Here is a 23,536-nt window from a genome sequence, read left to right as displayed (position 1 = left end):
TCACGAAGATACATTTTTAATTCGATTGAAGACGGGAGCAGGTAAATTGAAACCCATGACTCATTACGTATGCCTTTAAATTTTCACTTGATTCAACAGTGGTGAATCAGACAGGGAGTGCGTTCCCTGAGACAGCTCTGAGGGTCTGGGCTCTGGGGACATGATGGGCTGGCTGCCTCGTGGCAGAGTCAATCAGGACCCCGACGTTCCAGGAAAGGAGTCTGTCCTGGCCAAGTCCCTGGAGTTTCCCCCAGAGCTGCCCCGCCTCCACCAGCCCCGTGCTTGGAGCTGTGAGAGATGAAGGGCAGGGAGGCGGGGAGGAAGAAGCAGGAGAGAGGGCGGGGGAGGAGCTCTGCTCCCAGAGAGGAAGGCACCCTGCAGGAAGGACGGGAGGCATGGCTGATGTGACAGATGGTGAGGTGAGGACGGCAGGAGTCCTATAATTCGGGAGAGAGGCGGCTGGAGTGAGGGGAAGTTTTTGGACACCTTCCCAGGACTGTCAGGCCAAAGGGACCCTGCGCTTTCCGTAGGCACCATTATGGGCTGCCAGGAGCCATAGTCCCCGAAGTTGCTGTGCGTGGCTCTGACACGGGTGATTCTGCAAAAGCTTTCTTACCACAGCTGTTGGGCCCTGCGGCTGGTCAGGTGAGCCCCGAGTACTGCCGCCTTACATGGCTGGGCTGTTGACCGTCACATTCATGGTTCCCTACTACTGGCAGAACAAGGCATTCTTTGGCTGGGATTGTGGGAGTGTGTGTGTGTGTGTGTGTGTGTGTGTGTGTGAAAGAGAGAGAGATCTAAGTCAAACAGCAAGAGTCCTTGGGTTCGGGGGAGAAGAGGGGTCTGTGTGAGCAGACACCAGGCCTGAGAACTCAAGGGCGGGTCAGCTCACCCGCCTCTCATCTCACACGTGCCCCTGGCCTGTCCCTCTACACACAGCCTGAAAGCACACCTCAACCCTCCTCTGAAGCTGGCTCTTCTGCCAGGGCTGGGGGAAGGCAGCCACTGAGGCATTCCCAGGAAGGTGGCCCCTTGACTCCAGATCCCAGAGCCCCAGGGGATCGGAGGAACGGAAAACGGGCCCCGGGACAAGTCAGCCTGCAGGAGTGAGCAGCGAGGCCCTCTTTCTTCCGGTGTCCCCAAACACGTTCTCTCTGGGGCGTGAGGCCCTGGCGAGGACTGTCACTGCGGGCACCCTGAGACCTGGAAGAAGGTACCCAGTGTCTGAAGACAGAGCTGGGGCTCACTGCCTGGGACAGGACCCAGGTTTAAGGTGTCCTGGTGAGGCCCCAGCATGCTGTAGAAGATGTAAATGTGGGGTCCACCTGCCTGCATCTTAGACCACAGCAGCTACCCTGAAGGTGTGATCAGCTCCAGAGAACAAGCATCCTGAGCGGGAGGAAGAAGCTGCCCAGCCCTCTCCACGGTGCAGGCCTGGCTGTTTCCACACCCATCCGGTTTCTCCTGCCGTCAGTGCGATCAGAAGCATATAATGAGCACCTACTGTGTGCCAGGCCCTGTGCCAGACACTTGAGACCTGGTCGTGGGCTCTGGTCTCAAGGACTGAACAATCCTGACAAGGAAGCGAGTATTTACGACACAGGGTGCTTTGTGCCATGGATGCGCCGAGGAGGAGCAGCACAACTCAAACTTGGAGGGCGGGGCTGGAAACAGGTGCGGGAAGTGATGCACTAACCTTGCGCACAAAACTGTAGGGAGCGCAGAAACTCAGCCATCTAGACAAATACGATCTTAGTGCAATATTATGTTTTTAGAAAATCAAAATTGATGCCTATAAATCAAATCCAACATGAAGAAAAACACCAGAACTTAATAAAAAGACCAGATCCGACCCAGCACTTGCACAGCTCACCTCACCTGTCCCACCCTAGTCCTGGCCATCAGAGTCTGTCATTATTGAAATGCTATTTTTTTATCATGGATATTTTGCATTAATCTTGGTTTTTAAAAAATACTACATTAAAATATTATTTAATTACTGAGTTCTTTGGTGCCTCCCTTAAAATTATGCCCAAGGTGAGTGCCTCTCTCATCTCAGCCCAATCCCAACCCTGGCATCAGGGAAGGCTTCCTGGAGGAGGCCTTCTTGGAGGATGTTTAAGCTGAGGCCTGAAGCCTGTCTAGGAGCCAGCAGGTGAAAGGAGTTATGTGGGATTCATTGCAGCATTATTTACTAACAGCCAAGCCATGGAAACAACTTACATGTCCACTGATGGATGGACAGGTAAAGAAAACGTGGCACACACATACAATGGAATATTTCTCAGCCACAAACAAGAAGGAAATCCTGCCATTTGTGACATGGGTGAAACTTGAGGGCATTATGCTAAGTGAAATAAGTTGTACAGAGAAAGACAAATACCGTATGATCTCACTTATATGTGGAATCTAAAAAAAATGAACTCATAGAAACAGAGAGTAGCATGGTGGTTGACAAGAGTGGGGTGGGGGAAATAGATGCAGGTGGTACAAGGATACAAAGGTCCAGTTATAAGATGAATAAGTCGGGGCGATGGTGTACAGCATGGTGACTCTGGTTAACGACAGTGTATTGTATATTTGGAAGTTGCTAAGAGGGTAGGTCTTAAAAGTTCTCAACACATACACACACACAAACTGTAAGGTGAGGTGACGGGTGTGTTAACTAACCTTACTGTGGTAATCATTTCACAATATATACATATATCAAATCAACACGTTGTACACCTTAAATTTACACAATGTTATATGTTAATTACATCTCAGTAAAGCTGGGAAGAAGAGAAAGGCATTAGTGTGGGGAGAGGAGAGGAAGGACCCTTCAGGTGGGGGAGGAGCCCATGCAGAGTCTCAGAGGCTGTTTGCAGGACTGCAATGATAGCAGTGATGACAACTAACTAATCGTTACGATCATAACGAACTTTTAGTTATAGAACTAATCACTCTAGCGCTATGTGCTGGCAGCCACTCTGAGAACTTTACATATAGTGAATCATTTCATCCTTACAGTACACTGTGACCTAGGTACTATTATCTCCATGTTAAAGGTGAGGAGACTGAGGCACAGAGAGGTGATGTAATTATCCAAGGTCACAGAGCCAGGAAATGGTGAATCTGAGGTCCAAACCCAGGTTGTATGGTTCCAGGGCTCCTCACCACCACGCCACATTGCCTTTCCACAAGCATGAGTACCTTCCACCAGGTGAGGAGAGATGAGGCTGGAAGAGGCAGGCAGGGTCAACCCACAAAAGGGCCTATTCGACCTGCTAACGAGACTGGACTTCAGAGTGTAGGCAATGCGGGCTCAGGAAAGGGTTTCATTCCACTTGGCATTTCATAGTGTGGATTTTAAAAGGTCACCCTGACTGCTGCCTGGAGAATGGTCTGGGGGCAGCAATTCTGGAGGCAGGGAGATCGTTCATTCATTCAACAAACATCTGAGTGTCTCCTTAGCATGAGCCACTGTGCTGGGTACTGTGGGTGAGACAGAGAACAAGGCAGACACAGGCCCTGCCGCCATGGAGGTTCCGTTCTAGAGGGAGGCTTCCAATGATCTGGGAGCTGTTTTTTTTTTTTTTGCGGTACGCTGGCCTCTCACTGTTGTGGCCTCTCCCGTTGCGGAGCACAGGCTCCAGACGCGCAGGCTCAGCGGCCATGGCTCACGGGCCCAGCCGCTCCGCGGTATGTGGGATATTCCCGGACCGGGGCACGAACCTGTGTCCCCTGCATCGGCAGGCGGACTCTCAACCACTGCGCCACCAGGGAAGCCCATGGGAGCTGTTTTGACAGCATCCTGGACTGGGCACAGGCAGAGGGGATGGGGAGAGGCAGAAAGACTTGGGAGGTCCAAAGCAGGAAGAAGCCACAGGCCACACTGAGATTGAGCAGACAGGGGATAACGGGGAGGCAGGGGCTACGCTGCCTGCAGGACTTGGCCTGGGTACTGGGTTGCTTTCATCTTCACCAGATGTGGAGGGAGCAGGGCTGGAGGGTCACTTGGCACCTCCACGGGGACAAACCTAGTAGAAAGGGGCTACGTGGGTCTTATGCCCACGAGGAAAATCTGGTCTAGAAATACAGAATTTGGATTCAGCTCATAGAGGATCATGAGAAGAATGAGACCACCCAAGGGGAGACATTAGTCCGGACAGAACAGTTAGGGACACTGCAGGGACCAGCAGAAGGCTAGTCTGAGATCCTGCAGGGAGCGGAGCCCCAGAAGCTTAGAGGAGAATGAGTTTCAGGAAGGAGACCAACAGCATCGAACGTGGCAGGGAAGTGTAGAAAGGACTGGAAAGCAGGTCAGTGAAAGGCGCTCACTGGATACTGGCAGGAGACTGAGTGTGATGATGGGGCCGGCCCGGCACTGACGGGAGAAGAGGAAGACGATCCGGGAAGAGTAGGTGACTCATAAAGAAGGCATTTCTTGGAAGTGAAGCAATAGGGAGAATTCAGGTGGCAACTTATGAGGAATATGGCCTTGAGGGGGCAGCTGAAAAGGCTTTTTAAGGTCGAAGAAACTTGACCATAATTAAATGCTAGGGGAGGGCAGAGAGAGAGAGAATATGAATGGATATAACTGAATGAGAGACACTGGTTAGCTGAAATGGGCAGTGACAGCACGAGGCTATGGAGAAGCAGGAGCCCAGGGCCCAGCGCATGCTGGGGGGCTCACCTTAGAGACCAGGAAGCTCCCCTTCCCTCGTGATGCGGGGCAGAGGGAAGAGGTGATCACAGCGAGCTTTCAGGTAGGAGAGCGGGAGGTTGAAGAAGATCTTGTGATGACACAGGCTCTACTTTCCTAGTGGAGGAGGACGAAGTGTCATGATGTTTGCTGAAGGTGAGGGACGGGCTGTGGGGAAAAGGATGCGACGTTGACAAGAACGTCTGCAACAGTCACCTGGAGAAGAGGAATCATGGCTGGAAGGACTGCCATGCACCCTGGGTTCCATGGAGGGTGGAGACAGCTCATTTACAGGGGTGCTGCCACCGAGCAGGGCTGTGTGGCTTGTCCCAGATCCCTCAGAACCTGGAAAAACGGCAGGGCGGTGGGCAGGGAGTCAAGGATACTGTTCAAGGAATGGCTGATGTGTGATGCAAGGGTCTCAGGCTGAAGGAGGAAGGAAGTGAACAGAGGAGGAGCGGGGGAGGGGATGGGGATGTAGAGGCCAAGAGAAGGATGGTGAATGGAGTAGAGGGAGGAACCAGTGTGGGAGCGGAAGGGACAAGGGGCCCCAGAGCAGGTGGGTGGAGTGAAGGCTTCAGAGGTGCCAGAGAGCAAGGTCCGCACTGACAGGATGGGAGAAGGCTGAGAAACGAGAGGCAAGGTGATGGCGAGACCCAGAGTGGAGAGGAAGAGGCTGGTGACATCCATGAGGAGGGTAGCGAGTGGCAGAGGTGGAGACAGTCTAGGTCAAAGGGAAGGGTTTGCACATAGGTGGAACAGCAATGGAGAGCAAGTGCACGAGCCCACGGCTCAAATGTGAAGCTCACGGGGCCTGTGGACAGGAGCTGCTAGTGCTGGAGAGGGCTCCTGGGTAGGGGCGACCTCGGGGAAGTCAGGTTTAAGGGTGCACTTGGCAAAGAGGGCCAAGGCATTGGAGAGGGGCATGTGCAGACCATGGAATCAGGACCAGGTCGGGGGAGAGGAAGAACAGAGCAGGATTGGGCTTCCCTGGTGGCGCGGTGGTTGAGAGTCCGCCTGCCGATGCAGGGGACACGGGTTCGTGCCCCGGTCCGGGAAGATCCCACATGCCGCGGAGCGGCTGGGCCCGTGAGCCATGGTCGCTGAGCCTGCGCGTCCGGAGCCTGTGCTCTGCGGCGGGAGAGGCCACAGCAGGGAGAGGCCCACGTACCGCAAAAAAAAAAAAAAAAAAAAAAAAAGTGGACAGGGCTTCCCTGGTGGTGCAGTGGTTGAGAGTCCACCTGCCGATGCAGGGGACATGGGTTCGTGCCCTGGTCCGGGAGGATCCCATGTGCCGCGGAGCGGCTGGGCCCGTGAGCCATGGCCACTGAGCCTGCGCGTCCGGAGCCTATGCTCCGCAATGGGAGAGGCCACAACAGTGAGAGGCCCGTGTGCCACACACACAAAAAAGAACAGAGCAGGATGGTTCGTGAGTTTGAGAGCTCCCTTCAGGAAGCCAGCGGGGCTGGGGGCTGGCCCTCAGACACCCTTGTCCTGGTCTGGATCTTCCCTCCAAGCCCAGCGCCAACCCCTGCTGGGGACACACGGGAACCAAGTCCCCTTGCCCTCCTGCAAGGGGACTCTCTGGGCTCCACAGCCCTGCCTGAAAAGGCATGTGACCTTGACCCTTCTGGCCACCCAGAACTGCAAATCCATAAGCCAAATTCTGACTTGGGGGAAATCACGCGTGCAGCTTCCTGTTATCTGGCCTAACAGAATTCCCCTCTATAAGTGTTCATCTTTCCCTCTCCCTCCTTCTGCTGACCAGAAGCAAGGCGGACACAAGATGCGTGCTTCAAAGACCCTCAGAATTCCATCACGACTGGGCTCTGCATACTCGCTTTCCCCTTTCTCCGCTGTTTTATTCCTATCGTCTGTGATCAACCTTACTGTCTTCTCCCCAGGTTTTTCAATTTGTGATACCAAATTGGAATCCTCTTTTATGACAATGTCTGTAGAGAAGGAACTGCTTCTCGTGTCTGTATAAATTCACCACTGGATGTGCTCCAAGAAGGGCAGCATCGTGTAGAGGGAGAGGAGGGTCTGACCATGGGCTACGATTTGCTGCCTTTCCAACTGGGTGGGATTTCATTTGTTCCTTCACTGATTCACTGTTCCCTCAGCCCGGGCTGCAGCTTCCTCTCCTCCCCAATGTCACATGGCCGACTGCTCTCGCCCCAGACTTTAGCGTAAGACGTCACCTCCTCAAGGTGCTTTCCCTGGCCTCTCTTCTTAGATGTTTCCCTTTTCCTTTGCTCTCTCGGCACCCTGGTCTTTTTCTTTGTAGCACCGATTGTAAGTATTCCTCTATTCATTTCATTAGCTCCTGTTCTAGACACTGCATGTATAGCGGGAAAAAAGGGCAAAAATCTCCTCTCTCCTGGAGCCTACTGTCTGTCGGGGCATCAGGGACAACCTGGTTCACCATCTCAGCCCCCACTGGTGCCCTGCCGGCTGCCAGGTGGCTTCCTCGTTTCTCATCTCCCCACCCACTGGAAGGGAAGCGCTATGGAGGCAGGCGTCAGTTATGTGTTGTTGATCACTTAGCACAGCGTCTGGAGCACAGGGACCATGCTGCTCAGTGTGTGAGCACAGCTGATATGTGTGGCACGGGGAGTGTGTCCAATGCCACGCTCAGTGCTAATGGTACAGAGCTGCCTGACACAGGGCCCCTGCCCTTGGACAACTCACAGTCAGGTGGCTCTACAGATAGTTACAGAGTAAATGATGTGGGCCGGGACGGGGTGTGTACCTGACCACACAACCTCTGGGGGCGAAGGGGAGGCAGCTCCGGTCTCGGGCTGCGGCTGGGGGAGGCAAGAGGCTTCATGGAGGTTGTCCAGGCAGACACAGGAATCAGCCTGGGTTCTGCCCTCCCCTCCCCATCACAGCCCTCGCTAACCACCTCCTGGCGGTTCCTCCTCCGGGACATCCCTGCACCCTCTGCTCTCCATTCTTCCCCTCACCGCCCAAGTCCACCCCTCTCAATTCCTCACCTGGGCATGGCGTTAGGCAAGAGCTGTTCCCCTGCCCCTTCCCTCTACTCTGTCATATTCTGCAAAGCAGCACGAGATCGCTCAGGAACAAACATCTGATCATTAGTGTGCCCTGCTCATTGATTCTTCCATGGCTTCCCCAAAATCCACAGATGAAAACCCCAACTCCTTGGCGTGGCAGGACCTTTGCCTGCCCCTCCCGCCCCAGCCTCCTATTGTCCATCTCCGACCTTGAGGTTCACCACAAAACGGAGCCACGGGCAGTGGGCAAAACAGCGCGAAGGTGAGGACCCTGAGCAAGTCCCGGATCTGTGTCCTGGCTCTGACACCAAGTAGTAGACCTTGGGTACCTTTCATATCCTCTCTGAGTCTTAGTTTTGTCACTTGTAATACAGGAATGGTAATAAGAACAGCAACCTTGCAGGGTTGTTTTCAGGATTAAATGCGTTTATGTATATAAGACAACTGTCGAAATGTCCAGCACATGGAACGTAACCAGGAACCAGGAGGTGTTTCCTCAAGGTCATTATTGGCCCATTGCTGGCAGAGCCCAGCCGGCTCTCACGTGGCTCTAACTTGGTACCTGCTGTCCTTTCTTCCTAATAAACACCCTCCACTTGTCAACTAGACAAAGAATCATCTCTCAGTGTCAGCTCAAGTGCTTCCTTGGGGCTGTACCCTTGAGTCACCCAGGTAGCCTTAGGAGCTCTCTCTCTCTCTCTCACTCCCAGCCCCCTTGGACAATTATTTATTTATTTATTTTAATTCTGGAGAATAGTTAGAAGTTCAGTGTGGCAGGATGTGATGATGAAAGGAGATGAGGCTGGAGAGATGGTCTGGGAGACCGTGAAGAGCCGGGATCAGCTCCTTACAGATGGGGGCCCCACCCCTACTGCTCTTTGTACCTCCAGAACCAAGCGCAGTGCCTTATGCATCCTGAGCCCTCCAGACCACTTGTTCAACCAGCACAGACTCCTAATGAGCGACCAGGACATCTTTGGTGCTTTAAGACGACCTCTGGGCATGCCTGGATCTCATGGATTTCCTGGGAACCACATCCCACTGTACGTTTCTACTGATGATGGGAAGGGCACAAGCAGGCAGGAGACAGAGGGCAGCTGTACGTGTATCTCCAGGAACCTGTGCATCGTTCTCTGCACACAATTTTCATGAATGGGGTGGAGATGTGGGTGGAGGAAGTGGGTGACATTCGTCCCTCCCATCTCTTTCCTCCCTCCCATCCCTTTCCTCCACCACACTGTCATGGGTATGTCACAGACTGAAGGAGGTTGGGAAACAGGGGTGAATATGGTGAATATGGGGTGAAGACAAACATGCAGAACATCCAGGTTGCCCCCAGGCTGTCTGTATCAGCTCCAAACTGGAGCTTGCCGTTTGCAAAAGCCCATGGATTTAAAGAGTATATGTCATTGACAGATGACTTCCTGCCAAATTTTAAAGGTGCAGCATCCTTCGCTGCTTAGCACCCCTGGCCTCCCGGGGGCCAAGAAAGACTCGTGTGTAGCGTGGGTCCCACTGGGCCTTCCTGAGAGGGGCAGCTGCTGCCTGTATCTAGCAAACCTCTAGGTCCCAGTGCCTGAGGAAGCTTTAAGGGTATCATGGAAACTCAGTGAACATCTTAGAAACATGCCTGGTGTCATTCCTGGTTGAAGATGGAAAGTTTGGGCCTCTGAGCTTATGGGGATAAAGTAAGAAGAGACAGAGGTCCTGAAAATTGCAGACTGGAGGCTGAAAATGGCCATGTGCTTAACGCTCTGATTGGAGGAAAGGCAGGGTCCAAAAAGGAGCAGAGTCAGGATGCTGGGCTGCTGCCCTTGGTCTCCTTTCAAGCTCAGCTCTAACACCATCTGTTTCAGGAGGCCTCCTGGTGCCACCAGAGTTCAGTTCTGGAGAAGGGGAGGCAGGCACCGCCTGCAGAAGGCTAGACTTGGCCATCTTCCCCCTACTTGCTCTCAAACTTCATTCTGTGGAAGTTTTAGCTTCAACCCTAGGCAACCCTAGGGGATCAGGCTTTCTAAGTCAACCTGTTCTCTCTGGGATGTTGACCAACTCCTTTCCATCTTATAAACGAGTCTTAGCTTCAGACACCAGCTCCTCCAGGGAGCCTTCCCTGATGCCCTCAAGTAAGGTTAGCTGCCCCTCCTTGATATTTCCCCATTTTCTCATACTTTCTGGACTCTAATGAAGACAGACTAAGACTTGGGTGAAGGCACAGGTTGTCTTGTTATCCTTGTATCCCCTTGTGGTCTTAAGAGTGTCTGTAACATATAATAGGGGCCTAGATGATGTTGAATACACAGGGGACCTTATTTCCAACACGAGTCCCCTGGACTACAGGGCATCCTTTCTGCGTGATCTCTACGGCCCTGCTTCTCCGTATCTCCAGGGTGAGGGTCCCAGCTCCTTCCTCCCTTAGGCCGGCCTCCGAGATCTAGCATTAGGCTTCCAGATTCCAGGCTCCAAGTCAGGAAGTGAAGCGACTCCGAGATTGATGCTAAAACTTGTTAGCAAGTTGTATGTAATTTTATAATGTTTCTGGTAAGTGCTAATTGCCTGTTCCTTAAATATTTCTTATTCTGCTGGGAAGCAGAGCAATTGCAAATATGAATGCTTTCCTACAGCTGGCTGCCCTCATGGAGGGGGCCCGAGTTTCTAGGTGCCAAAGACTCAGATATTGACAGAGCTGGAGGCCCCTCCCCCACCCTGACCTGGGATTGTGACAAGCATGATGAGAAGTATTTCTGGGAAATAAATCCCTCAACTTTTCCCACCCAGGACCTCAAACTTTTAATGGGTGGTGGGGGGTGGTGGTGATGATACTGCAGTGTCACCTGCCTGCTCTAAGGCAGTTTTTCTCTACCTGAACAGGGGCAGATGGGGTATTGATGCTGATGGGGCCAGGTATGCCTGGGGGTTTCTGCCTTCAAATGCCTTCAAATGACTCATGCCACCTGTGGAACACATGCATCCCGGCCACCCTCCCATCCCTGAGCCAAGATGTCTGTCCTGCATGGAATTCCCCAGGAGCTGGGCTAAAAGAAGGGCTAAGATGGGGGTGGAGATAATTCTGAAGCTTTGGGCCATGAGTGCAGGTTAGAAGAGCTGCAGGACTAGGGAAGCAGGGGAGGGGATCAGGCTTTTAAACCGAGTGTGCCATGCCCCACGCTGGAGGCTTCACTGCACGGAATCCTCGCAAGACCCCTGTGAGATGAATGTTTATCAGCCCTTCTTCACAGATGAGAAAACTCAGGCTCAGGGATGTGGAGGGATTGGCTGAAGATCACACACAGAGCCAATGGCAGAACTCGGTTACAAAGTGGGTTTGTCTGACCCCAGAGTCTATGGGGACAGTGAAGAATGTGGGCTCTTGGCACCTGAGTGCCGGGAGGTGGTAAAGCGGGACGAAAGCGGATTGAGAGGATGTAGAGGAAGGGTGCCCGATTGTGCCAGGCACTGGGCTACGCCCTGTAGGACCAGATAGATCAATAAACTGCAATCTGCCTAGAATGGGTTCATAGGAGCTAGAATCTGGCTTGGAATTACCATCATTGAGGGCCTTGGATGCCACACGAATGACTACGCTTTATCCTGAAAGCAGTGAGAAGCTGTCATTAAAGTTTTGTGTTTTTTTTGTTTTTTTTAAGTAGCAGGGAACTGTGCCAGATTTGGATTCTAGGAAGATCACTGAGCTGCAAGCGGTAGATGGGCGGGGCTGGGGGGAGGGGCCTGGAGTCAGGGATGCTGGGTAGGAGGACTGTGTGGTCATCAGGTGAGAGGCGATGAGGGCCTAGCCACGTCAATGACAGAGGAGCTGGGGCGCCGCAGAGGGAGAACTGGCAGAATCTGGGGACTGAGTCAGAGGTGGGAGAGGGAGGAGGAGGTGGAGATGAGGTTGAGTGATGGTGTGGATGGTGGTGCTGTTCACTGGGATGGGGACATGGGAGCAGGGGGTGTGGGGGTGGAGACGGAGAGCTTGGTTTGGGATGGTGTTAATGCACTGAACGTTTGTGTCTCCCCCAGATTCAGATGTTGAAGTCCCAACCCCCACTGTGGCTGTATTTGGAGATGGGGCCTCTAAGGAAGTAATAAAGGTTAAACAAAGTCCTAGGGTGGGGCCCCGATCTGATAGGATTAGTGTCCTTATAAGAAGAGACAACGCACTCACACTCTTCTTCTCCCTCCATGTGCACACACCGAGAAAAGGTCACGTGAGGACACAGTGAGAGGACAGCCATCTGCAAGCCAGAAAGACATCTGGCAGCCATCTGAAGCCAGCCCTGACCAGAAACCAAATCAGCCAGAACCTTGATCTTGAACTTCTAACCTTCAGAATCGTGAGAAAATAAATTCCTGTTATTCAGGCGTCCCAGTCTACAGTATTTTGTTATGGCAGCCAGAATAGGCCTAAGACAGACGGGGTGGGCTTGAGATGTCCGAGGGGGAAGCTATGTAAGATGTGTCACAGCTAGACATGCAAGTGGGGAGTAGATCTGAAAGTCACCAGGGTTCAGGCTGAGGTTGAAGTCATGGGAGTAGATGTGATCAACGGTGGAAGGTTCTAGAAAAAGAGGATGAAAGCTGAGAGCCTGAGAAGTGCGTGCGCTGAGGGGGCAGTGGGGAGCCATGCAAGAGCTTAGGGGGAGTAGCTAGGAGGGTGGAGGGGACCTAGAAGGCTGCAGGGAGAGAAGCCCAGAGCAGATGGGAAAGGGCACAGTCATATCGGGGCCTCAGGGAACTCGACCACCCACTTCTTCCACAGAAGAGGGCATCTCGCCATGAAGGTGTGAGACCCATGGGTGTCACCCTCAAACAAAGGTCAAAGGTGGAAGGACAAGAAGGGAAAGGCAGGCCCATCCTGACATTTAACCCTTCCCAGGCTCTTCTTCCCGGTGAACAAAGTGCTAACTCCTTACGAGGCCTTGAGGCCCTTGGTGACCAGGGTCTGTCTTCTGCCACGTCTGCCTTCACACTTTACACAGTGGCCACCATGAAACACCTCTTTTCCCAGCCAGTCTGGGGAGTGAGGGTGAGGCAGGGGCCTAGGACCGGGGCTATCAGAGCAACCACGGGCCACCTGGGGGACAGGCACGGAGCCATGTGGCCCGCAGAGGAGGGCACAGCCCGGAGTGGAGGGCAGTGGTCATCACGGAACTTTCTCAGCTCCCAGGGGACAGCACCTCTGTGCCAGGCACTGTGCCAAGAGCCTTCGTGATCTCATTTCATAACACTGCACAGCAATGCCATATAGTCAGCATTATTACCTCCATTTTATGAGTGGGGAAACTGAGGTTCAGAGAGACCGTATAACTTGCCTAAGGTCACACAGCTGGGGCCAAGCTGGGATTCACCAGCTCTGGTCGAATTCCAGAGTCTGTTCTATCTTCACAGAAGCTGCTGCCTCTGTGCACAGAACCCGTGTAGCCCCTGTGGGTTAGTGAGGGGTCTAAACGTCCAGACTCTCTTCTCTCTTCCTACTTTGTCATGGTTCCGAGGAGAAGTCCGGCCCACACCTAGTCTGTGGCCAGCAGTCACACAGCGTATGTTTTTAGGCCAAGTCTATGTTGTCTTCTATTGTCGCCACAGTACCTAGCCTCGTTCTGGTCACATAACAGGAGCTTAATCAATACTGGCTGAGTGAAATGGCCAACCTAATCCCAATCTCTAGCAACAAGGAACCCAGGCTCATGACTTATCTGACTGGGCTCATGGCCCACTTGACTGGGGCAAAGCTTCGGCTTCTATAAAGATTTGATAAGGAATTGAAATTCTGTAACTTTGGGAGGCTCCCAGTATAAGAGAAAATCATGGGCCTTCAAGCTACAGAGACCCAGCGTCGAATCTTGACTCTGCCAGGTCCCACATTTCTGTGTGGTCCTGGGCAGGTCACTTACCCTCTGAGGCTCTGATTCCTCTTCTACAGAAGAGCAGCCATCGTCACATAGCTGTGAGCACTGCATGGGATGAAGCGGTACTATTCAAACTCGTGCTTAGCTACAAATCCCCTCTTAGAAGAAGGTTTACAGGAGGAGATGGAGGCAGGGTCAGAGGCCTCCCTGCTGGGCATCCCCTATCCCACCACCTTGGTGGTCACCGAGGGTAGCCCCGGTCTTTGTGTGACATTTTGAAAACCCTGAGACAATGAACACACAGCTTCTGGCACATAATAGGCTCTCAACAAACGATACGTCCCTTTCTTTTCCAATGAAATCACACCAAACAAGCCTAATTCCTCTTCCCCACAGAACTGCCCTTCAAATATTTGGACACAGCTCTCAAGTCTCCCCTGAGTCCACCTTCCCCCAAATAAACATTCAGGGGGCTGTTAACCTTGCTCACTGGGCTTGACTTTAAGTCCTCTCCTTATCCATCTCAAGCTGAGGTCCCCACGTCTATGCCCAGTTCTCTGACGCCTGATCAGAAGAGAATAAAGCAACACTCACTCCCTGGGATAAATTTTAGTAGCTAATATTTTTGAAACTTCAAACGACTTGATATTTATTCCCACTTCATCTTATCCTGGTAATTGAGCCAATACTCCACTCCATCCAGATCTTTCCGCACGCTGTTTGCTGACTGCTGTACCATCAGCCCTCTCAAGCTCACGTGACTTTTGTCTTATCCAAGCCATGAATAAAATATGGAAAGATTAGGGAATGTGGATGGCACAGAATCATTCCTCCCCACTTCTGGAAACAGTCACTGCTGAACATCCGTAGAAGTTCTGAAATGGGGAAACCTTAGAAACCTTTTGAGTCTAAACCCATTCCCATTTCCAGAGTAGTGAGGGCCAGGGCTTGGGCCTGAATCAAGGTCTCCTGATTTCTCGTCTGGGGCTCTTTCCATTGCCTCACAGCTGCGTATATATAACGATGTGCCAGAAGAGCCCATTCACTTAACTACCTATGTACTCACTCACTACTCACCTTGTAATTTGCAACATTTTAATTTTCACATTCTTTATCTAAACTTAATCTTCACAGAAGCCCTGTGCCCGAAGGTGTATTATTATGTCCATTTCCCAGATGAAGAAACAGAGCCCCAGACAGGCTCCCTGACTCACCATGGAGCTCGAAAGTGACAGAACCAGGATTTGAACTCAGCACGTTGTCACCCAATAGGTGTTCTCTGTCTGCTGTCCTGTCTCACTTAGATGCATGTTTCCTACTCTTCAAACAGTACATCCATCATCCTTACCCCAGTGGGCCTATCATGGTTTGACAGTGTTCCTGCAGGAAATAAGGGCTAGCCTCCCGTTATGAGTTGAATCGTATTCTCCAAGAAGATGTGCTGAATCCTCACCCCTGGTCCCTGTGCATGTGACCTTATTTGGAAATAGGGTCCTTGCAGACGAAATCAAGTTAAGATGGTGAGCCCTTAATCCAACATGACTGGTGTCCTATGAGAAGAGGAGAGACACACGGGGACGTGTGACCACAGAGGCAGAGATGAGAATGATGCAGCTATAAGCTAAGGATTGCTGGCCACCAGCAGGAGCTAGAAAAAAGCAAGGAAGGAGTCTACCCAGAGTGTCAGAGGGAGCATGGCCCTCCCGACACCTTGAGTTCAGACTTCTAGCCTCCAGAACTGGGAGAGAATAAACTTCTGTTGTTAAAGCCATCCAGTTTGTGGTGCTTTGCTAGGGCAGCCCTAGGACACTAATACATGTCCTGTGTACCCAGTTTGGTGACAGAATCCAGGTCCTGGTACAGGAAGAGCCTTTGGTCCACTGGGGGTGTGAGTCACACTGAGCAGAGCGAGAGTCCTTTGGATCCTAAATAGTCCCGTGTAGAATGATCACGTCTCCGAATGGGGTGGAGAAGGACGCTTTCTCTCCCCCTCCACTGCCTCCTGTCTCTCTAGTCATTTAAAAGACTTAAAGCTCCCTTTCTCGATAAAGCTTTTCCCGATGCCCCAGAAAGGACGGCTGCCCCTGCTCTGTGCTCCCATTGGTTCTGTTTGCTGCAATTATCTTGCTTTAATAATAGCTCGTTTGTTTTCTCCTGTCTTACCGTGATAGCGCTGGCCCCTTGCAGCGAGGGCCTAGATCTGATGCATCTGTTCCCGCAGTGCTGGTCTAGGGGCGGATACCCAACAGGGCCTTCACAAATGCTCGGGGGATGGTCTCTGCTCCACCTTCTGTGGGGATCTGCACTAGCAGTCATCAGGAGGCTTGGCAGTGCATGGAGGGGTGATGGTAAAGGTACCTCTTGGACCCCAGACTCTGCCGTTCCCTTAATGCCTGTTCCCACCAAGAGATGCAGGTCACCCGCGTCTGTACCCTCCTCAGGTCACCAACGGTGTGTGTCTGTCCCTAGCCCTGTGCACATAGTCACTCATCACTACGACACCCAAATAGGGTAGCTTGGGAAGCTACTGTCTCCAGTCTGAAGATTTTATAAAATAAGCAAGGCTCAGAAAGTTTATGGGGCTTTTCAAAGGTCTCCATAAGCCAGGTATGAACCCAGGATGGAACTGATGTGTGTGACTGATCCCAGATAATCCTCAAAACAGCCCAGGAGACCCACTGGACAAAGAAGGAGGCTGGGACTCAGAGAAGTTGAATAACATGCCTAAGGAGAGGAAGCTAGTGCAGGGCGGAGCCGGGATTCGAACCCAGGGCTTGTTGACTCCAAACCAGACCCCAAGCGTCTGACTCATTGGCTCCCCAACGGCAGTTACCTTCGTAAGAAGCCTTGAAGCCCAGGGAGCTGCCACTGCTGTCGGTCTGGAAGAGGAGCCACATTTGATGGTTGGTGCTGACAATGAGATCTGGGACCGACGTACCTGTCAGGCTGTCAGGAGAGAGAGATTCAGAGGCGTGCACCCCACTGTGGCACCCCAAGAGAATGACGGTGTGATTGATGGCATCTAAAGGAATATCTAGGTGCCAGGCCCACTCGGGCAGGTACTGAGCCCCACAGTGTGTCTGGCACTGAGCCCGGCAGCATGTGCTCACGTGCTGGGAGACTCAGGACCACTCCCCTCCGGCCACAGGCAGAGCTTGCATCTCAACCACGACTCCCCTGCCCAGACTCCAGGGCTTGGAAGAGAGGTCTGTGTCCTCACTTGCACAGGGGAGGGATGGCTGGAGCCAGATCTAATCAAGGGGGTGGCTACACCCCTGCAACCTCCTGTCTTTCGTGTGAACTGTATTGCAGAAAAGACACAGACAGAAACCCATTTCCCCAGTCGGAACCCAGCCAGTCCTTTTAATGAGGCACCTCTTTCCACTCCAGCATGAGAAGTGAGGCTTAAAGCGCAGCCACCACCCTGGGCAACGCTCTTTCTGAAGAAGAGAGTGTAGGCATGGAGAGGATTCTGATTCAATTCACATCTACCAGGCACCTACCCAAGTCAGACCATGTCCCTTTCATGATCTTATTTAATGTCCCCAGTAGCCCAGTGAGGTAGAGGTTGTGTTATCCCCACTGTACAGATGAGAAGACAGAGGTGCAAAATGGGCAGTGGCTTTCCCAAGGTCAGCCTGCTGGAGTGGCAGAGTCAGAGTCCACGGCACAGCCTGGGGCTCCTAGAAGAAACCTGGCTTCCTTTTTCTGCTGGGACCAGACAAACTGTCAGCACAGATGGGGTGTGGGGGGTTGTGAGGGGGTGGTGCGATTAACGGACCCTAATCCCTGCTCTACTCTGGGGTCTCAAAGCTTGAGGAGGGCTGTTGCGTTGGCCGCAGAGAGGGGATCGGTACTCTGTGAGCACCGTGCCGGTGGAGCGGGGAGAGACCACCTGGGATACAGCAGCCTGGTGCGTGTGACATCCCTGGGCTGGGGGCTCTGACATTCTGTAATGAGTAAGGATGGACTCCAGGGTGGTGGTGAGCAAGGGTGAAGACCAAGGCCTCTGCTCTTCCTCTGTGTGACCCAATTATGACAACTAAGGAACCCAAGGATTCTGCATGTGTTTCCCTGAAGTTTTGAAATTGATGTTGGCCTAAAGAGATCTGAGGGTGGTGGGAGAGCCCCTGGGCTGCTACAGAACTTGTTGGGATCTCACTCAAACTAGACTGGTCCAGAGACCTGGGTACAAGCCCTGGATCTGCCATTCATTTGCTGTGAGACCTGGAGCAAATGGTCGAGCCTCTCTGAGCTTTTTCACTCCATATAAATGAGGGGTTGAAATGTATGATCCCCAGAGTCTTTTCAGCTCTGCTGTTCCGTGGTTCTCTCTATGACAGAGCACAATGGGGTCATGGGGGAGACAGAGTGGGATCCTGGCCTCTTGGACACATGGAGCTGATGGACCACACAGGTCAGCATGCCAGGGCAGGTGAGGGATGGGGATGCACAGAGAGGAGGGGAGGGGTTGAGTATGATGGGTAATTCATGTGTCAACCTGATTGGGCCACAAAGTGCCCTGATGTCTGACCGAGCATAATTCTGGGTGTTTCTGTGAGGGTGTTTCTGGATGAGATTAACATTTAAATTGGAAGACTGAGTAAAACAGATTGCCCTCCCCAATGAAGGTGGGCCTCATCCAATCAGTTGAAGAACTGAATAGAACAGAAAGGCTGACTCTCTCCCAAGTAAAAGAGAATTCTTCCTGCCTGCCTGACTTCCAGCTAGGGCAGTGCTTTTTTCCCACCCTGAACCTGAACTGAACATCAGCTCTTTCTGGGTCTTGAGCCTGCTGGCCTTTGCTCTAGAACTACATCATCAGCTCTCCTGGGTCCATCCCCAGCTCGCTGACTCAGCCTGCAGATCTTGGGACTTGTCAGTCCCCATTACCACACAAAATGATTCCTTATCATAAATCCCTTTTTTTTTATATACACATCCTATTGGTTGTTTCTTTGGAGAACCCTGATTAATACAGTGGAGAGTAGGCAGCAGGGAGGATGCCCTTCAGGCTGACATTCCACTCCTTTCTCTTGAGAGATCCCAAGTCCCAGCCATGTCACCTGACATGGTAGGGAATGTTATTCAACTGCCCTAATAGGATATTCCAGGTAGATGTGAGGAAGGTATGAGAAGCACCCAGAACAGAACAGCTCCTGGACGAGCCAGCTGTTACAGAATGGCCCTTTTTTTATTTAGCATTAAGACCAGAGGGTGTTAGTGTGGTTCGGAGGGGGTGTGGCATGGGATGCTGTCCTTGATGGAAATCAAAAGACATGAATTCAAGTGCTGGTTCTGCCACCAACCATCTTTGTACCCTTTGGGCCTCAGTTTTCCCACCTGTTAAATGGGTATAACAGCACCTTCCTCACAGGGCTGCTGTGGGAATTAAATGAGATAACTGATGTGAAAGTTCCCATCACAGTGCCTGGGCACATAGCAGGTGCCCAACATATGTGAAATCTCCCCTCCTTCCTGGCAGGGGAGGTGGATGAGGTCAGGCCTGTCTATCTCTCTAACGCTGGGCCACACGCCCTGAACAGGAGCATTCTTCTGCTTTCGTGTCAGGCTAATCATGATGGGTGAAGGAGGAGCCAAATGGCCCCCAGGAGCTGAGACCCAGTGTAATGGAACCCAGGACAGCCCGACATCATCCTCTCCCGTGACTAGATCATGTCAAACCAGCCCTTCTGGCCTCAGAAAATGTGGTCCCAATTCCCTGAAACTATCCTTTTCCCAGACAGTTACAAGCATGGAGGGAAATGAGCAAAACACTTCCATTGTCTCTGTCTGAAGTCAGACCACCACACGTGTACGTGGCCTTGAGGAAAAACTCCTGGGGGAGAAGCAGGGTCTGCACAGACGCAGGCAGTCCAGTGGAATGCTCCAGGCGCACGCAGCAAACCTCTACTACCCCTGTTCCCTGAGAGGCTGTTCATTCTGTATAATTTCCCTGTGACTTCCTAGCGAGACTCCAGCCCAGTGCTCTGTTTTCCTTGGTAGGAGGAGAGGGAGACGGAAGGATTGTGGCTGAGACAGTGCTGCAGGACACCTTTCCTTGTCACAGCATGGCGGCGGGGGGTAGGGTCAGGGGGACCAAGCAGAACTCGACAAGCCCATCCTCCGCCCCCAGCCAAGGTGCCCGAGCTCCTGCCCTGCCCACCACGTGCTCCGCTTCACTCACATGTAGAGAACCGTCTTCTGGTCTCCGTCCTGACCGCCGTCCCCGACCGTCAGGGTGTCGTAACCCCTCTCCAGGTCAAACTCCTCGAAGGCCAGCTTGATCACCTAGGGAGGGAGCAGGGGTTAGGGAGAGGGCAGGGGCTGCTGGGAGACACTCCCACGGCCTTGAAGACAGCAAGGATCTTCACGTCGCCATGCCCAGAGCGCCCGCGACACCACCCCACACAGCCCTCAATCCAAACTGAGTGTTTCCATGCCACCTTTTTGAGTGTCAGCTTTTTCTCTCTGGGACCATACAGTCTCTGGGGTCCCCTGACGTTTTCCAAAGACGATCATGGTACATCTGGCCAATTCTGGGGGCTGTCATGGCAACACCAGTCACATCTGGCCAGCTGTGAGAGGATGAGACTCTTCCTTCATGCTTTAATGCACAGAAATCCTCGCGGAACTGGAGGCAGATTTTCAGGCCACATGTGGACTCTGAGCTATGCGGTCCTCAGGGACCTGCAGACACTTCCCTCCGCCTCTCCTCTGCCTGCTTTTCTCCATCCACTTTGTTTATTTGTCGAATAAATGAACGTTCCAGGAAAGGGCTTTCGACAAGATTCTTTTATCTTGTTTTCGCCCTGCCTGCTGCAAATACTCACTAAGCACTCACACCACGTGCCAGCCTAGGAGGTAGGGTTTCAATGGTGAGCATGGCACGGTCCCTGCCCTGGGTGAGCGGGGAGACAGAACAGTAAACTGATAACCAGAACCCCAGGTGACAGACGCTAGCCTATGGTGGGGAGAGGTGGGGAGGCTGCTTGTGATTGGCGGGGGGAGGCGGGGAGGCTGCTTGTGATTGGCGGGGGGAGGCGGGGAGGCTGCTTGTGATTGGCGGGGGTTGGGGGTGGGTGGTCTGAGAGTTCTGAAGGCTCTGGAAGACTGTCGGGGTCAGAAGGGGATGACGGGAGAGGCAGGGGTTTAGGGCACAAGGCCCGAGCTGTGGCAGAGATGGAACATTCTGGAGTGGTCAGTGTCTATCAGTGCAGGTCCACAAACTGAGCATAGCCGTCAGCTGCGTCATTCTGGGAGACAATGTGGTTGGGCCTTCTGTGCAAGGTAGTGGCTCCAGGAGGTCCAGAACTTGCAGCGAGGTCCAAAGGGCCTCATAGCCTCCCCTGCCCCGAAGAGCTGGGCTTTATCCTGAGGGAGGAGCGGCAGGAGAGTTTTAAACAGTGGGTGACGGGGACAGTTAGGTGTTGGAGAAGAACATGGGTCTGGCTGCTCGTGTGGAAACTGACATGGCAGGAGAGAGGCCAGAGCCGGTGGGGCTGATTCGAGGCCTCAGTGGCAGTGAGGTGAGCGATGCAGGAGGGCCACACAGTGGAGACGCACGAGAGAGACGGCCCTGCAGTCTTTAGGGCTTTGTGACTGGATGGATGTGGGGACTGAGGGAGAGAGGGAGTCTGGGAAGACCTGCAGCTTCCCGGCTTGGGCAATTGGGTGGTGGGTGACAGTGCCGTTCGTGAAGACAGAACACAGAGTCCCCTCCCCTAACATCTCGTCTGGGCCTCTTTTTGCCTGTTTCAGGCTGGTTTCAATCTGATAAGGATCTTCAGTCTCCCAGTAGGGAGGCTGCAAGTGCTTCTTTGTTTTCTATTCTGCCACTCAAGGAGTAGAGAATTCCCATGGATAGCTTTTCCTAGTGGTGCAGGCTTCCTCTGTCCAAACCAAGCAGCCCAGCAGAGCCTCACCCCAGGGTGCCTTCAAGTGCCTCGGAAGGAAACTGCTGCTGCACTTGTGGCTGAGCCCCGTACCGCCTGTGCAGTGCCCTCTGCCTGGGCACGGGACTCACGGCGAGAAGCCGTGAGCGTGGACAGACAGGACAGGGAGGACGGGTGCCGTTGGCTGGAAGGAGGCTGGAAGAGGCTTCCTGGAGGAAATGAAGCCCAGGCTGAGTTTGGGAGATGGACTGGGGTCCGATAAATGGAGAAGGAAAGGAAAGTGATCCAGGCAGAGGGAGAAGCAGGTGCTGGGGCAGAGCGGTGGGGTGAGTCAATCTAGAGTTGTATGACTGAGAGGGAAGCAGAGGGTGGTGATGCCAGAGAAGTGGGAGGAGCCAGGTTAGGAAGGGTTGTCTGTCATGCTAAGGATTTAGGCTTTGTCCTAAAGACAAGGGGGAATCATGGAAGAGTTGTAAGTAAATGTATGGCATGAGACTTTTGTTTTAGGAGCAATAGCATTGAGGGCTGGTGGAAAACAGACCGATGTCTGGGCTGTGCAACAGTGTGGGTGAGGGAGGTTGTGGGCCCTTAGCAGGCAGCAGTTGGGGCCTATTAGAAAACAGGGGATGGAGGAACTGGGGGTACTGACCTTGGAGAAGAGAGACTCAGGGGCAGAGGCAGGAGCAGCGGTAACCCTGGCTGTCTCCAAGGGCAAACGTGGAGATGACAAGGCACTGAGGCCCAACTCTGTGACTGTCAGAACTGTCCCACAATGAAAAGGAGTGCATTCAGAGGTAGTGAGCAGCCCATCGCCGATGGTATGCAAGAAGAGTGAGGAAAGCATTCCTGCTTGGGGCTCTCAGATAGTTTCGACAAAAATACTAGACCCTACTGATAAAAATCCTTATTGGCTACATAGACACATATTACAGTGAGCAACCTACAGCGAGTGGGGAAGCCTTAGCCCCTCTGGTTTTCCCGCCTAGCAGGCAAGCTTGCCTCCATGTTCCCTGATGACCCATCATCACCATCTGCTTAGGCTGGAATCGCCTTCCCATCTCTCACCCTCCCCAGTCCTGCCCTACAGAACGATGTTGCCATTTCCCAGCCCACTACGCAAGGAGGGGCCCTCGGCACCTGCTCCCCTCTGCCCTCCCACCACAGGACCTGTGTGGTCTCCCCTCATATCGGCCCATTCACGACCCTGGTTTGCACAGTCCCCTCCCCCGCCCGCAGTTTCCCTAGCAACGTCTCCGCATCCTTGAGCTTTTGTCCAAGTGCTCCCTGATTGCCCTTCCTCTCCTCTCCGTGTCAGGACTTACCTGCTGTACTGCGACTGATCTGTTTACCTGGTCTTCCACTACACCATGAACTTCCTGGAGGGCAGGGGCCAGGTCTCATGGCCTCTGAACCCCCAGCACCTGTCGGTGTGCCAGGCACATGCCACGGGCTCAGACAATGCTGAATGGGAGAACGCTTTCCAAACGTTTCCTGACTCCCCAGCATGGACTTATCGCCAGGCTCTTGGACCCCTCACAGGAGCTATCATCAAGAACAAAGGTCGGCAGACTATTCCTGTAAAGGGCCAGGTGGTAAATATTTGCCCCTGTGCATCCCATATGATGTCTGTTGCGATGACCCGCCTTTGCTGTTGCAGCATGAATGCAGCCACACATCCATGTAGCCATAATCCATGTACATTGATATGTATACGAATGGGCAGGGCTGTGTTCCAATAAAACTTAGTTTACGAAAACAAACAATGAACTGGATTTGGCCCAAAGGTGGGAGTTTGCCGACCTCTGGTCTAGGAGATTCTTTGAGACACTTAATCCCAGTTTTTGATCTTCTCTTTGATCTTCTCTTGAGAGATTTTGTCACTACAAGAGCTGACACCTATAATGTACTCGACTCTGTTCTGAACGCTTTACATATCTCAACTCATGTAAGACAACAGCGACTATGGATACCTCCATTTTACGAATGGGAAAGCCCAGGCACAGAGACATCAGGCGACTCGCCTAAGATCACACAGCTAAGTGGTAGAACTGGGACTCATCAGGCAGCCAGAGGCCAGGCCCTTACCACTGTGCT

At 52.8% G+C, this 23,536-nt stretch overlaps 1 protein-coding gene across 1 annotated transcript in view; it reads right to left on the bottom strand.

Annotated features, from left to right (window-relative positions):
- CSMD2 (CUB and Sushi multiple domains 2) overlaps positions 1-23,536 on the bottom strand; it is a gene marked incomplete at both ends in the record, with an annotated part of 666,422 nt that overhangs the window by 281,263 nt on the left and 361,623 nt on the right. Inside the window, 2 exon segments of the mRNA XM_082863599.1 lie at positions 16,381-16,493; positions 19,735-19,838. Of these exon segments, the coding sequence (XP_082719725.1) occupies positions 16,381-16,493; positions 19,735-19,838 (217 nt within the window).

The sequence above is a fragment of the Leucopleurus acutus genome (genome assembly GCF_964270905.1).
Source record: "Leucopleurus acutus genome assembly, chromosome: 2".
Taxonomy (NCBI): Eukaryota; Metazoa; Chordata; class Mammalia; order Artiodactyla; family Delphinidae; genus Leucopleurus; species Leucopleurus acutus.
This window is presented reverse-complemented; position numbering and strand designations above follow the sequence as displayed.